Source organism: Heterocephalus glaber, unplaced genomic scaffold (genome assembly GCF_053883595.1).
Source record: "Heterocephalus glaber isolate CG9 unplaced genomic scaffold, H.glaber_assembly_v1.0 deba00001538, whole genome shotgun sequence".
NCBI classification, from domain to species: domain Eukaryota; kingdom Metazoa; phylum Chordata; class Mammalia; order Rodentia; family Bathyergidae; genus Heterocephalus; species Heterocephalus glaber.
In genome coordinates, this window is record NW_028258333.1 from 18,781,342 (window position 1) to 18,796,420 (window position 15,079).

At 42.6% G+C, this 15,079-nt stretch overlaps 1 protein-coding gene across 7 annotated transcripts in view; it reads left to right on the forward strand.

The window, feature by feature from the left end:
* Pdzd2 (PDZ domain containing 2) overlaps positions 1 to 15,079 on the forward strand; it is a 392,505-nt gene that overhangs the window by 120,011 nt on the left and 257,415 nt on the right. For 6 of the 7 annotated variants that reach the window (XM_087189446.1, XM_004848663.3, XM_087189448.1 and 3 more), the window contains one exon: positions 11,152 to 11,984. In XM_087189446.1, coding sequence (XP_087045572.1) covers positions 11,509 to 11,984 — 476 coding nt within the window. In that variant the 5' untranslated portion in view covers positions 11,152 to 11,508. Of the gene's footprint in view, positions 1 to 11,151; positions 11,985 to 15,079 lie in introns of those variants that run through there. The other variant, XM_087189454.1, reaches the window with a different exon arrangement.

A 15,079-nucleotide genomic window follows, 5' to 3' on the forward strand; every position in this document is an offset into this window, starting at 1 on the left:
GGTCTACAGGGTTAGTGGCTGCCCAGTTCCTACAGTGTGGACACGACAGTCTGATTGTAATGGATAGCCACAGTGACTTGGGAACTTGGGCTCGTTTTAATGTACGTTTCTCTCATTTGTAAAACTGAAGGCTGGGAGGGTAACCCCTGAAGTCCCTTCTATGTCCTCATGTTCTGTTTTTTGTTTTACTTGTTTGCTTGGTTGGTTGATTATTTTTTGAGCCAGGGTCTTGCTATGTAGTTCAGGCCAGCCTTGAACTCACTAGGTAGTCCAGACTGTAGTCAAAACTCACAGCAATCCTGCCTCAGCCTCCCAAGTGCCAGGATTACAGACGTGTGCCAGCATGCCTGGCCCTGTGCTCAAGTAGTGTAATTTATATGGGAATAGGTCTCTCAGCCTCAATATTAACCTTGGCAAGCCTTGCTTCCTGGAACCCGTTGTGTGCCCACAGATGCACTTTTCATGGCCCTTAGCACACTTTGTTGTTTCTGTTTATTTTATGATCTTATTCTCTGGTGGAGCTCAGCCTGCACAAGGCTTCATCTTTTCTTCACTATCCTAGCACGGTGCCTGGCACAACCCACCCTTGTTCATGAAATACAGGCCAGATCATGGGCACTGCCTTCTCCTAGCCCCACTCAGCAACACAGATGAAGGAAAACTAGCCAGTGCTTTTCTCCTCTAAAACGTAAGCCCACTTACAGGAGTCCTGATAGTTTGTATTGCAGTGTTTCCCAGTCAGTTGTAGGCTTGTCTGGAACACCGTGAATGGCACAATGGTGCTAATAAACCAGTGGGAGAACTTGTGTGTGCTTTCAACTCTCTAAGGGGCTGAAACATGCCTCGTATTTTTAATTCAATTTAATTTAAAATGTGTGTGTGTGTTTGTGTGCGTCTCCAAATCAAGGTAGTTACTCAATAAGTGCTAATTGGCAAAGTAGCATAGGTGAAGCTGACTCAGGGTTATCCTGTATTCTGGGTCCTGAATCTGAGAGTCAAGAGTTAATTAAAGCAATGTACTAATTAAGGATTTTATTTGGCTGTAACAGAATGTTTAATTAACAAGGCTTAAAAAGGGAGAGGCCTATTTTTCTCTCTTGTCATGAAATGTCTGGAGAAAGAATGTCAGGTTGGTACAGCTTTGGTTACTCGGACATAATTCACTTTCCATGCATGGCGTAAACTCCCATTCCCCAGAGGGATCCCCCCAAGCTGCATCCATCAGTGTATCCAGATGGGTACAAGTGGTCCTCTCCGCCACTTCTACACATCTCTTCTTTTTTTTTTTTATTAAATTCTTTTATTGGTACATTGTAGGTATACAACACAATTACATTTCTCATTGGGAATTGTACCTTTACATGATGCATCTTGGTTCTTATTTTTTCCCCATTCCTAGCCCTCCCTTCACCCCCTCCACCCTTCCCTATTTACAAAGATTTTATTTCCATTTTTTCCATTTCTCATCATTTTTCCTTTCCCTTCTTTCCTTTCCCCTGCCCCTCCCACTACCCCTACCCCTTTGGACCTTTTCTTCCTATTTTACATTATCAATTATTCATTCTAATAATTGGTACATTTTAGGCATACAATATAATGACATTCATCATTGGAAATTTGCACCTTTACATAATCTCTCTTGGTTCTTATTTTTCACCCTTGCCCAGCCCTCCCTTCAACCCCTCCATTCCTCCCTATTTACAAAGATTTTGTTCCTATTTTTCCATTTTCTCATATTAATCCCACTTCCTTCTATCCTTTCCCCTAGCCCTCCCACTTCCTTCCCCTTTGCCCCTTTTCTTCCTATTTCACATTACCTATTATACATTTAGTCCTTTTTTTACACTTTCAGTTTCTCACACCAGAAAAACTATTTGGTATTTATACATGTGGGTCCTATTTAGCTCACTTAAGAGTATCGCCTCAATGGGCATCCACTTAGCTATAAATGTCTCTAATTTCTCATTTTTTATGGCTGAGTAGTACTCCATTTTATTTTTAAAAACCACATTTTCTTTATCCAGTCTCCAGTTGATGGGCATTTGGGCTGTTTCCAAGTTTTAGCTATCACAAACTATGTTGCTATGAACATGGGTGCACATATATCATTGTGGTATGATTCTTTTAATTCTTTTGGGAAGATACCCAGCAGGGGAATAGCTGGGTCAAATGGGACCTCTAGTCCTAGTTCTTTGAGGTATCTCCATACTGATTTCCACAGTGCTTGCACCAGTCTACACTCCCACCAGCAGTGGAGCAGGGTTCCTCTTTCCCCACAGCCCCGCCAGCATTTGTTATTGGTTGATTTCATGCAGCCATTCTTTCTGGAGTGAGGTGGAATCTCAATGTTGTTTTCATTTGCATCTCTCGAATGACCAGTGATGTTGAACAATTTTTCATGTATTTATTTGCTCTTTCTACTTCTTTGTCTGAGAAATGTCTGTTCATTTCAGATGCCCATTTTTGGATTGGGTCTTTAAATTTGGGAGGTCTGATCTTTTTAAGTTCTTTATAGATTCGAGATAGTAGACCTTTGTCTGAGGAAGAGCAGATGAAGATTTTTTTCCCACATTGTGGGTTGTCTCTTCACACTGCTGGTGGTTTCTCTTGCTGTGCAGAAGCCTTTTAATAAGAAGAGATCCCACTTGTTGATTGTTTGTGCTAGTTCACGGGCAACTGAGGTTTTGTTCATAAAATCTTTTCCTACACCGATGTCTTCAAGGGTTCTACCTAACCTCTGTTCCAACTGGTTCAGAGTTTCTATTTTAATATTTATATCTTTAATCCATTTTGATTTTAGTTTAGTGCATGGTGAGAGATACAGGTCTAGTTTTAATCTTTGGCAAGTTGAAGCCCAATTTTTCCAGCACCGTTTATTAAAGAGGCTATCTTTCCTCCAGTGAGGGTGTTTGGCTCTTTTTTCGAAGATGAGATGGCTGAGTGTGTCTGGCATTGTTTCTACATCTTCTAATCTGTTCCACTGGTCCTCAGGTCTGTTTCTTTGCCAGTACCATGCTGTTTTTATCACAGTAGATTTGTAGTAGAGTTGCAGGTTGGGGATTGTGATACTCCCTGCCATGTCTCTGTTACCTAGAATTGCTTTTGCTATTCTGGGTCTCTTCTTGTTCCAAGTGAAGTTTTGGATTGTTTTCTCGAGGTCTATGAAGTATGCTGCTGGAATCTCAATTGGAATTGCATTAAATCTATATAGCAGTTTTGGAAGTATGGCCATTTTCACTATATTAATCCTTCCTACCCAGGAGCAAGGGATGTCTGTCCATTTTCTGATATCATCTTCAATCTCTCTTTTCAGAGTGCTATAGTTTTCAGAGAAGAGGTCTTTGATTTCTTTCATTAGGTTGATTCCTAGGTATTTCAGTTTTTTGGATGCTATTGTGAAAGGAATTATTTGCCCTATTTCTCTCTCAGTGAGTCTGTCATTGGTGTAGAGGAAAGCTATTGATTTTTGTGTGTTGGCCTTGTAACCAGCTACTTGACTGAATTTGGTTATTAAGTCTAGAAGACTTTTGGTGGAGTTCTTGGGGTCTTCTATATAGAGCATCATGTCATCTGCAAATAATGACAATTTGACTTCTTCATTACCTATCTTTATTCCTTTTATTTCTTTCTCTTGTCTAATTGCCATGGCTAATGTTTCTAGAACTATATTGAACAAGATTGTTGATAGTGGACATCCTTGTGTTGTTCCTGATTTTAGTGTGAAGGATTTCAGTTTTTGACCATTTAGTATGATATTGGCTGTTGGTTTTTCATAGATGGCTATCAGTTTGAGGTAGAGACCATCTATTCCAATTTTTTGTAGGGTTTTTATCATAAATGCATGTTGGATTTTGTCAAATGCTTTTTCTACCTCGATGGAGATAATCATATGGTTCTTGTCCTTGGCTCTATTGATATAGTGTATTACATTGATTGATTTGCATACATTGAACTCTCCCTGCATCCCTGGGATGAATCCCACTTGATCAGAGTGTATGATCTTCTTGATGATCTTCTGCTTCTATTTGCCATTGTCTTATTAAGGATTTTTGCATCCATGTTCATTCGTGAGATTGGCCTATAGTTCTCTTTTTCAGTTGGGTCTTTCTCTGCTTTGGGGATCAAGGTGATGCTTGCTTCCAGGAATGAATTTGGGAGTATTGCTTCCCTTTCAATTTCATTGAAGAGTTGAAACAGTAGTGGCAGTAGTTCCTCTCTAAATGTCTTGTAGAATTCAGCAGTGAAGCCATCAGGGCCTGGGCTTTTCTAAGTTGATACTTTTTTTTTTTTTTTTGGTACCAGGGATTGAACTCAGGTCCTTGCGCTTGCGCAGTAGGCAACGAAACCACTGAGCTAAATCCCCGGCCCCAGTTGATAAATTTTTAATTACATTTTGAATTTCATTGGTTGATATTGGGTTGTTCAGAATTTTTAGGTCTTCTTCGTTCAACTTTGGTAATTCATCTGTATCTAGAAATCTGTCCATTTCTTCTGTGTTCTCCATCTTATTGGCGTATAGGTTCTGGAAGTAGGTATTAATGATCCTCTGGATTTCTGCTGGATCTGTTGTAGTTTCACCCTTTTCATTCCTAATTGCATGGAGTTGGGCCTTTTCTTTCCTTTTTCTGACAAGTTTGGCTAAAGGTTTGTCAATTTTGTTGATTCTTTCAAAGAACCAACTCTTGGCTTCATTGATTTTTTTGTATCGTTCTCTTAGTCTCCATTGCATTGATTTCTCCTCTGATCTTTATAATTTCCTCCCTTGTATGAGCTCTGGGGTTGTCCTGCTCTTCTTTTTCTACAAACTTGAGGTACAGCATGAGGTTGTTTAATTGGCCTTGTTCTGTTTTCCTAATATGCATTTTCACTGCTATGAATTTCCCTCATAAGACTGCTTTCATTGTGTCCCATAGATTCCGATATGTTGTATTGTCACTGTCATTTAATTGAAGGAACTGTCTGATTTCTTCTTTAATTTCCTCTGTGACCCATTGGTTATTCAGAAGTGTGTTGTTATGTGTTTATGAAATTTTTTTAGTTTCTTTTGCTATGGATCTCCAATTTCATCGCACTATGGTCTGATAATGTACAGGGGATAACTTCAATTCCTTTGCACTTACTTAAACATGTTCTATGTGTGAGTATTTTGGAGAATGACCCATGTGCAGCTGAGAAGAATGTGTATTCTGATTTTGTGGGGTGGAAGACTCTGTAAACATCTGTTAAGTTCATTTGTTCAAGCGTTTGATTGAGTTCTAGTATTTCATTACTTATTTTTATTGTAGTTGATCTATCTATTTGTGACAGTGGGGTGTTGAGGTCCCCCACTACAATTGTATTAGTGCATATATGACTTTTCATGTCCGTTAGTATTTGTTTTATATAGTTGGGTGCACTAGTGTTTGGTGCATAGATATTTATGATTGTCATCTCTTCCTCTTGGATTCTTCCCTTTACAAGGATGTAGTGTCCTTCTTCATCTCTCTTAATCAGTGTTGGTTTGAAATCTACTTGATCTGTAAAGAGGATAGCTACTCCTGCTTTTTTTCAGGTTCCTGTCACATGGAGTATTGTTTTCCACCCTTTAACTTTCAGTCTATGAGTTTCCTTTTGAATTAAGTGTGTTTCTTGTATGCAGCCTATTGTTGGATTTTGATTCTTGACACATTCTGCCATTCTATTTCTTTTGATTGGTGAATTGAGACCATTAACATTGATGGTTCTAACTGAAACATATTGACTTGTCATTGCCATGACTTTTTCTTTTTGTTGGGTTTTCCCCCTTTACATTTAATTTCTTGTCATGCCAGATGGGTTCACTCTGCTTTGCTTCCTGGGGTTGTGATCCTCAATGTCTGTTCCTAGGATATTGTGCAAAATTCTTTGTAGTGCTGGTTTGGTATTCATGAGGTTCCTAAGGTGCTCTTTGTCATGAAAGTGTCTTATTTCTCCATCCATTTTGAAAGATAGTTTTGGAGGGTACACCAATCTGGGTTGGAAGCTGTTTTCTTTTAGGGCTTGGAATATGTCACTCCAAGCTCTTCTTGCCTTGAGGGTTTGTGTTGAGAAGTCTGCTGTGATTCTGATGGGCTTTCCTTTGTATGTGATTTGTTTCTTTTCTCCGACTGCTTGGAGAACTTTGTTCTTCTATTGGGTTTCTGGAATCTTAACAATTATATGCCTATGTGTAGATTTTTTTTGATCAAGGCTATTTGGAGTCCTATATGCCTCACTTATCTGTTTGTCAAGCTCTTTTCCCTGCTTGGGAAATTTTCTGCCATTATTTCTTTGAAGAGATTTTTTTTTTTTTTTTGGTACCAGGGATTGAACTCGGGTCCTTGTGCTTGCGAGGCAGGCGGCGGAACCACTGAGCTAAATCCCCGGCCCCTGTGAAGAGATTTTTTTATGTCATCTCCACTCTCTCCTGTTTCTTCATTGAGCCCAATCAGTCTTACGTTATTCTTCTTTGCATCATCTAGCAGCTACTGGATAGATTTCTCATGTTCCCTTATAATTTTGAAGCAATTTTTCTTTTCCTGGTCACTAATTGCAATCTTATCTTCTATATCTGAAATTCTATCCTCACACTGGCTCATTCTGCTGTGTAGACTTTCAATGGAGTTTTTCATGTCCTGGAAATCTATTTGCATCTGTTTTATGGATTCCATTTGTTTCTTATGTTGGGATTCCATCATGTTCCTGAGCTCCTCTCTAGATTTATTAATCATGTCTTGCACTAGGGGCACAATTTCTCCTGTTAGCTGAGAAATTATTTCTGATTTCATTTTTTCCAGATCCCCTTTTGATGCCAGTTCAGTGGGTCCAGGTGATTGAGTATCAGAGTGTTCCATCTCCTTTCCCTTTGGGGTTGCTGTAGGTGATCTGGAAGTCTGGTTTTGAGACTTATTTACATGTTTTCTCATTTCGACTGGGGCGGGGTGTGGGGGGCTGTTAGCGCCTGCAGGGATTACCTCCTCTGATCTGGGAGAGGTGGGACAGGGGCTGGGAGCAGTGGTAGGGATGGTGATCCAAAAGCCCTTTCCTGTGGGCTGGGAGCAGCAGGAGGGATGGTGGCCGGGAAGCCCCTTCCTCTGGACCAGGAGCAGCGGGACTCAGTACCTTGGTCTGGTGGTCTGGTGTCCTCTGTGTCTTTGTAGTGTGGAACCAGGTGGCTGCCTGTCTGCAAGGGGGTGATTCGACGTCTTCTGCGCGACTGGGGACCTCAGTAGGGCATGCACAGACCTGCCTGTCTGCAGCAGGCTGATTCGGCGTGTTCCATGGGACTCAGGCCCTCGGTAGGGCGTGGGCAGATCTGCCTGTATGCAGCGGGGTGATTAGGCGTGTTCCCTGGTACTCAGGACCTCGGTAGGGCTTGCGCAGACCTGCCTGTCTGCAGCGGGGTGATTCAGTGTCTTCCGCGACAGAGGAGATCTTGATTGCTGTGGCTGGGCTGGGCGAGGCAGCTGGACGTAGCTCCACCTCCCAGCCGACTGGTGGGAGCCGGCAGAGCTCTCTACGCATGACTTCTGCAACGATGCCCAATACACCCAACATACAACCCCGGGGAAGGGGTGAAAAAACTACATTGAAAACTTCCATGTATAAAAGGAGAGACAGAAAACACAGCAGCCACTATCTATTGCAATGACCAGATCTTCCTGGGTAAGAAGAGCAAGAATCCCCAGGCTGGCCAGGGTGGCAGCTCCTTGTTCTGTGGAAAGAGTCTTTGTACATGGCCATCCTTGCCTCTTTCTGGGAAGTTATTCCGCATTCATGCTCCGCCATGGCCACTTCTTTCATGGATGTGGGGAGGACTCTGTAGGGAGGAAACACATTTCCAAGCCCGTTTCTGGGAGGAGGAAGAAAAAAAAGTGCTTCGAGGTTGCTGTAGGAATTGAACCATACCAGGCAGTTGCAAGTAGGGTTTAGGGGCTTAAGGGTAATATAATTCTCTCACAAATATTAGTAAGCATCCAGTGTGTTTCTGATCAATCCATGATGATTTGTATCCTTTACTTTCTAACTCTTGAGCTGTGCCCAACTCTCTCAATTATATTATAACTAACATATGCTACTTAATGTATATTGTAATATTTCGGTCCATCTCTGATTGCCCACAGGTTTGAGGTGCTCCAGGTTTTTGCTGCAAGAGACAAAGCACTTGCCAGCAATCTAATTTGTTCTCTCAGTCCTCCTTACTCTGTAACCTCAGCAACACAAAATAGCTTTTCAAGGTAAAGCAATTGGCAGTTTGACCAAATTATTTCACATTACATTACTAGGGTCACCACTTTCCCATCTGGCACCTCCAAGTCCTTGACAGCTGCCTTCCAACCTCTCTTGCTCAGCCAATTCTACTGTATGGTTTCTATTAATTTAGTTTTCCCACTTCTAGGTATGAAATTTTATGCTATTTGAGGTTTAATTCAGTTAATTGGATGGATTTTGAAAAACCCACAAAAAAGTGAAACAGCATGGGGATTTATTTTTCCCTTCTGCTTTCCCCTCTAAGGAATATTGGTGTCAGTCCCACACAGCAGTTGCTACTTCTGTCTCATTGGCCAGAATTCTGTCATATAGCTATCCATACCTGTAAGAGAGGCTTCATTTTAGGTGAATACATTGCTACTTCCACAAAATAAAAGAAGAGAGGATGGATTGCAGGTGGAAAACCACAAGCTTCTGGCACAAACAATGCATGTATCCATCATATGGGGCTTACTGGTGGCCATTGGAACAGGGATCATTGACTGGGTGTGGGGTTGGGTAAGGTAGGTACTACTTCAAGAGGGTGAGATTGTCAGAAACTGGCAGGCAGCATGCTGATTTAGAAGGAGTAAGCCCAGGACAACCCCCATCAATAGATCATCAAACTCACTCCCAACCAGGAGTGTGAAAAGACCCCTTGGAAAGCCGTTAAAGGGGTTCTGAACATATTTAAGAACTTATCTACCTAGAAGTTCAGATCTATGTTCATGTCCCTGGATCAGCCTAACTTACACACAGGAGGTCTATGTATTCTAGAACAGCCTTTGACAATACTGCTGAATGGAGACAGAGCCAATCAACACCACAGAGATATTCCATTTCCCCACACCATTTCTAAGCTTGGCCACTGGTTCCATCTTTGTCATAGAGATTCAGAAAGGAATCATAAATTTTTGCATCCTACAACTTTTAGTCTCCTCTTCCTTTCTTTTGGGAAACCATTTAAAGCAACCAGTATCTAGGCCAACCCAAAAGCTATCTCCTCCAGGGACACATTTTTCCAAACTTCTGAGTGAGAAGGCATGGCTCCTCCTTTGCTTACCATAGAGATGCCATTCACCAACCACCAGCTGCTGCAGGTGTATCTCCTTAATAGACCCAGAGTCCCTCTTTGAGTTCCTCCCAGTGCCTGACACATCATAAGTCCCCTTGTGAAAGGTTCATTGAGTTCCATTGCCAACTGGCCTTCTCCATCAAAACAAATTTTCACCTCCATTCTTCATAAACATAGAAAAGTGGTCCCTTTCACTCTCTTCCCTGAGCTTCACTTTCTCTCTGAGAAAGTCAACATAAACTGTGCCATCCAAGATGGAAAACATTCTCCTGCCTTTTCAGGAAGTGCTTTAATAAGAAACAATAACAAATGGGAGAAGTCTCAGAAACCATGTCAATAATAAGTGACCTTATTATTATCATCACCAAAAAGGGTTTTCCCATATAGTGTTTTGAGTTTCCAAAGAACTTGAGTGCCAGCTATTAATTGGATCCAAATCAAAAGCCTAGCAAATATCATTTACATAATCACACAGCTATTAAAAGAAAATCCAAGAAAGATCAAAGAAAAGATAATCCATATATGTACAAAGACTGACTGTCTCCTTTGGCCAAAATAAGCAACACCTCTCACTGAAAGTAACTTCACACACAGACATATTCAAATCTTATGAATATATCAAAACATTTTCTGTCAGACCTAACAAGCTTTATGGCTATTTCCTCATCTTTAAAATGAGAAAGTTGAGCTAGATCATCTCTCAGGTCTCTTGGACTCAACAGAGATGTCATCAAATACAGTGACAGTGTCTAACTCATCAGTATATTCCCTACCTCAATTCTAAAATCACCCAAAATCTGAAACTTTTTGAGGACTAATACGATGTTACAAGTGGAAAATTCCATACTATGAAATGATTAAAAATATTGTACAGTTACCTTCATGTTATATATAGAAGGTGGATAGGAAACATAAATGAATTTTGTGTTTAGACATGCACCCCTCCCCAAAATATTTCCTGCAGCATATGCAAATATTCTAAAATCCAAAAATATCTGAGATCCAAAACACTTCTGGTCTCAAGGATTTTAGAAAAAGGATATTCAGCCTGTACTGTGAAAAGTGGGCTTCTTCCACAACATCCCATGAAACATTCCAGTGAGCAAAATGTTGCCCTTGAGAAGACAGAGACCAGAAATCTGCAGTTACAAATACTGATACCGACATCCTCCATGGTGGATCTGTGTGAAGATCTAAAAGCTTCTCCTCTGAGATTAATCCATTTCATCGGCGAGCAGCACTTGTGGCCCCGGAGACCAACTACAACAGCCAGGCCAACTGTCTGCTATCTATAATTCTCCAATTAGATCTCTATCTCTGGCAAATATCCATGATAATTTAAATTAATTTTGAGTAGCTTGAAGCTGACAGCCTTAGCATTCAAAAGAAATGCTTCTGTTACGAAGGTAATTTATTGATATCCCATTAGAATCTACTGACTTGCCAACGAATTCATCCATTATCAGTAGAGGTGACATTGCACGCCTCTTCGCAACCTCCCAAGAGGTCTTCTTTTGCAGCCTCCTGGTTGGAGGTGAGTTTGATAATATACTGGTAAAGGTGTCCTGGCAAAAGACATTTTACTTCTGTGCTCCTTAGTGAAACTTCCTAGAGCAGGCTTTTGTCTGAGGGAAGGGCATGTGTGTGTGTGAGTCCATGTGTGTGTGTATACAGTATACAGGAGCCGCACTGGGGAAGGAAGAGCTTCCTGGTTTGTGGCTGGTGTCTGAAGAGCAAACCTGCTCCTATAATATGGAAAGCCATGTGTTCTATGTCAGAGGCTCACTGTTGTAACTGGAAGTTTTTGTGTTTTGCTCTTCCTCTCCCAGGTGTGAATGAGCCCAAGGGAGTCCAAGCTGTCACTGCTGGAAGAGTACCCAATTTCCATGTCATTTGCACGGATCTTGCTGTGAAATGAACCGAGCAGGGACTTGGATACTTCTTGGCTTCCCTCGTTGAGTATTCTGAAGCCATTGTCTTGCTGTTGTTCTAATTGTGTCCTGTCCTCCTCTTGCCAAGGCAAACAGCCTCGTCTTGAGGAGACATTCCTAGGCTCATCCACCAGCCTGAACATGAACACAGGCAGAGCTGACGACCACCAGGGTTCCCAAGGGACATGGGACCTTGAGGGGTCTGGCCCTCAGGATCAGGACCTCTCATGATGCTGGTGTCCTGGAGTGAGCACCATGCCCATCACCCAGGACAATGCTGGGCTGCACCTGCCCCTCCTCTGCCAGTGGCTGCAGAACAGCCTGCAGGAGGGCGGGGATGGGCCCGAGCAGCGGCTCTGCCAGGCGGCCATCCAGAAGCTGCAGGAGTACATTCAGCTCAACTTGGCTGTGGACGAGAATCCAGTCGCCCCTGACCACAGCCCACCAGAAATGGAGATCTGCACTGTGTACCTCACCAAGCAGCTGGGGGACACAGAGACTGTGGGCCTCAGTTTTGGGAACATCCCTGTTTTCGGGGACTATGGTGAAAAGCGCAGAGGGGGCAAGAAGAGGAAAACCCACCAGGGCCCCGTGCTGGACGTGGGCTGCATCTGGGTGACAGAGCTGAGGAAGAACAGCCCAGCAGGGAAGAGCGGGAAGGTCCGGCTGCGGGACGAGATTCTCTCCCTGAATGGGCAGCTGATGGTCGGAGTCGACGTCAGTGGGGCCAGGTAAGTGAGGGGTGTGCCAGCTGGCACACACAGGGATGCACACAACCCCTGTGAGCCACTTATATCTGGATCTGCAGCTGCAGAGTTCTGGCCTCTGCTCATAAGAAGCCAATGCCCTTCATCTTCTTAAGGGAAATTATACTGAAGCGAAGCCCCAAAGGTAGGTCCTGGATGTGTTTCCATGTACCTGTCCCATATCACTAGGGACAACAGCCTCAGGGCTCCCACCAGCTTTACAGTCCAGAAACCCTACCCTAGCAGATCTACTTGAATCCTGTCAGAATGTTTACTGAATGCTTTTGAGCACAGTTCTGTTTTCTACTCATGTGGCCACCCACCATGGTAGTAGGTTAAGATTGGACATCTCTGTTGTTTCCTAGGTGAATCAGAGGGTCTCTAAGACCAGTGTCAGGTTCAGGGATTCACTAGAAGGACTCACAGAACTCAGAAGAGTTCTGACAGTTTTGGTTCATTACAGTGAAAGGAGACATTAAAATCAGCAAAGGTAAACTGTGCAGAGCAGGGTCCAGCGTGATGTGTGACAGCATGTAGAGTACTGCTGACCAGGAAGCTCACTCAAGCCATGGTGTCAGGGTTCTTCTTGGGGCTGGTTATGTGAGCATGAAGGGCCTGTGCAGCTGACCTTAGTTATTCAGTCTCTAGTCCCTCCAGAAGTTAAATTAATACCATGTGACCCAAATACCCCACCATAAATCACACTCTTAGCATATTGTGTAGTGTAGCTTAATTCCCCTCAGGTATACAGAAACACCCTTTTCAGGCAGGATACTCCAAAGGTTAGATGTGACCTCCCAGGACCTCCCAGGATTGGCCAAGGGTCATTCCTTTCTTTGGATTGTATATGGGATTGTATATCCCATACCTGCTACATGAACCCTCTTCTATGCCCCTAGAGTCCTGGCCTCCCATTGCCTCATGACGACCACAGAGTTAACAAGTCAGAAGAGACGAGCTTGATTTTTCAAGGTTCACTTCCTAGCCCTCTTGAACAGTTATAAGAAGAAACATGTATTGAACAGTGTCCACCATAGAGGACATGTGCCAACCAGTGTCTCAATACCTACCCCATCTCTCTAGAGCACAGCTTTGATGAGAAACCGTGGCCACACGTAACTTGCCCAAGATCATCTAAGTAAGAAACAGAATGAGATGTGATTCAGGGCCCAAAGTTTACTCCTAACCACTGTGGCCTGGTACATAATTTCATGGGTGATTTACAGCCAGACAAAATGCCTCCTCAGTATAATCCCAGACACCAGGGGAGAAAAAGACTAGCACAAACTAATGAGGCTTCCACCTGTCCAAACAGATGAGGAAAACAACAGTCCCTCAACTCATCTTATAGATGGCAATTCAATTTTTATATAGAATCATTAGTCCATTTCTCATTACTATAATGAAATACCTAAGGGAAGAAAAGAGTTTTCTACTTATGGAGAAAAGACTTTATCTAGTTTACAGTTCTCTAGTTTAGAGTCCAAGATCGGGTAGCCCCTTGGGTTGAGCTTCTCTTGGTCAGTGTCTTAACAGGAACACAGGTATGACGTAGAAACCTGTCACCAGACTGGAAGCCATAGGGAGACTGTGGGGTCCCCCAGGCCCTTCTGAGAGCATGTCCCCAATTGATCTAAAGACCTCCTACTAGATCGCACCTCTCAAAAGTCCACACCACTTCCCAGCACTGCCACATGAACCTTTGGGGGACAAACGTGAAAACCATGGCAGAATCCCTAGGGCAAACTTGCATCTAGGCAGGGCTTTAGGGTCAGCAGCATTCTGAGATTTAGGTATCTAAGGTGATTGGTTAAGACCCCCACTGAATGCCAAAATCCAAGAATGCTCCATTCTCTTTATATAAAATTGCATAATATTTGCCTACAACTGTGCACATCCTTCTGTATGCTGTAAATCATTATTTATAACACCTAGTCCACTGTAAATAAATGTTACATAAATAGTTCTTATACTGTATCATTTAGGAAATAATGACAAGAAAAAAATCTGTATACACTTAGTACAGATGCCATTTTTTGAATGTTCTTAAATGTTCCCTTTTTGTTTGTTGTAACTAACAGTTTCCTTTAGGACTAAAATTTTGCACCTACCTCTGTGGATTTTGTCCTAAAAAGTAGTGAGAAGTTTGCCGCCTGCTGCGCAAGCACAAGGACCCAAGTTCGATCCCCGGTACCAAAAACAAACAAACAAAAAGTAGTGAGAAGGCGTTAAGGCTATGGAGACCCCAGTGTACCCCTCTGCTCCTCAGGCAACAGCCTCTTCACTAGATGGTTGCTTATTCACACTTATTTGTAAGCAGCAGATTTTAGGGGTCAACACACCAACTTCCTAGCCACCCTGCCAGCAGGATGAATCATACACAATATGAGATGCTCTTTTGGGAAATCTAGTCTGCTTTGTCTCCTGAGTTTGATTTTGAATTCAAAACTATCTTAGATGATGTTATAGATCGAATCTTGTTCCTCACAATTCATATGTTGAAATCCTAAACCCAAATACTTCAGAATGTGACCTTATCCGGAAGTAAGGCCCCTGTAGATGTAATTAGTTAAGATGAGGTCATCCCAGAGTAGAGCGGGCCTCTAATGCAATCTGACTAGCATCCTCATAAAAGGCAAATATGGACACGGACACACAGGGAGAATGCCATGCGAAGACTGGAGTTGTGCTACCATAAGCCAAAGAATGACCAGAAGCTAAGGGAGAGAGAGCTGCGCGCGGTCCTCCCCCAGCAGCAGGGGAGCATGGCCCCATGCACACCTTGCCCTTGAACTTTTAGCTTTGGAACTCTGAGATAATAAATGTTTGCTGCTTAAGTCACTCAGTTTGTGGTACTTCGCTACATCAGTCTCAAAAAACTAACACAGGTGTTCCTTTGAACCTGTTCAACTTATGTCAGTTTAATTTTCAGACAGTTTTCTCCCTGATGCAAGTTCCTCTGGAAACTTTAGAGCAGTGTAAGTATTTTTGAGAACTGCATGTGTTAAGTGTGGGAGGAGCAGGTGCAAAATGTGGAAGATGAGGTCATGGTTGGCTATTTTAAAAATTAGTTTAGGGTC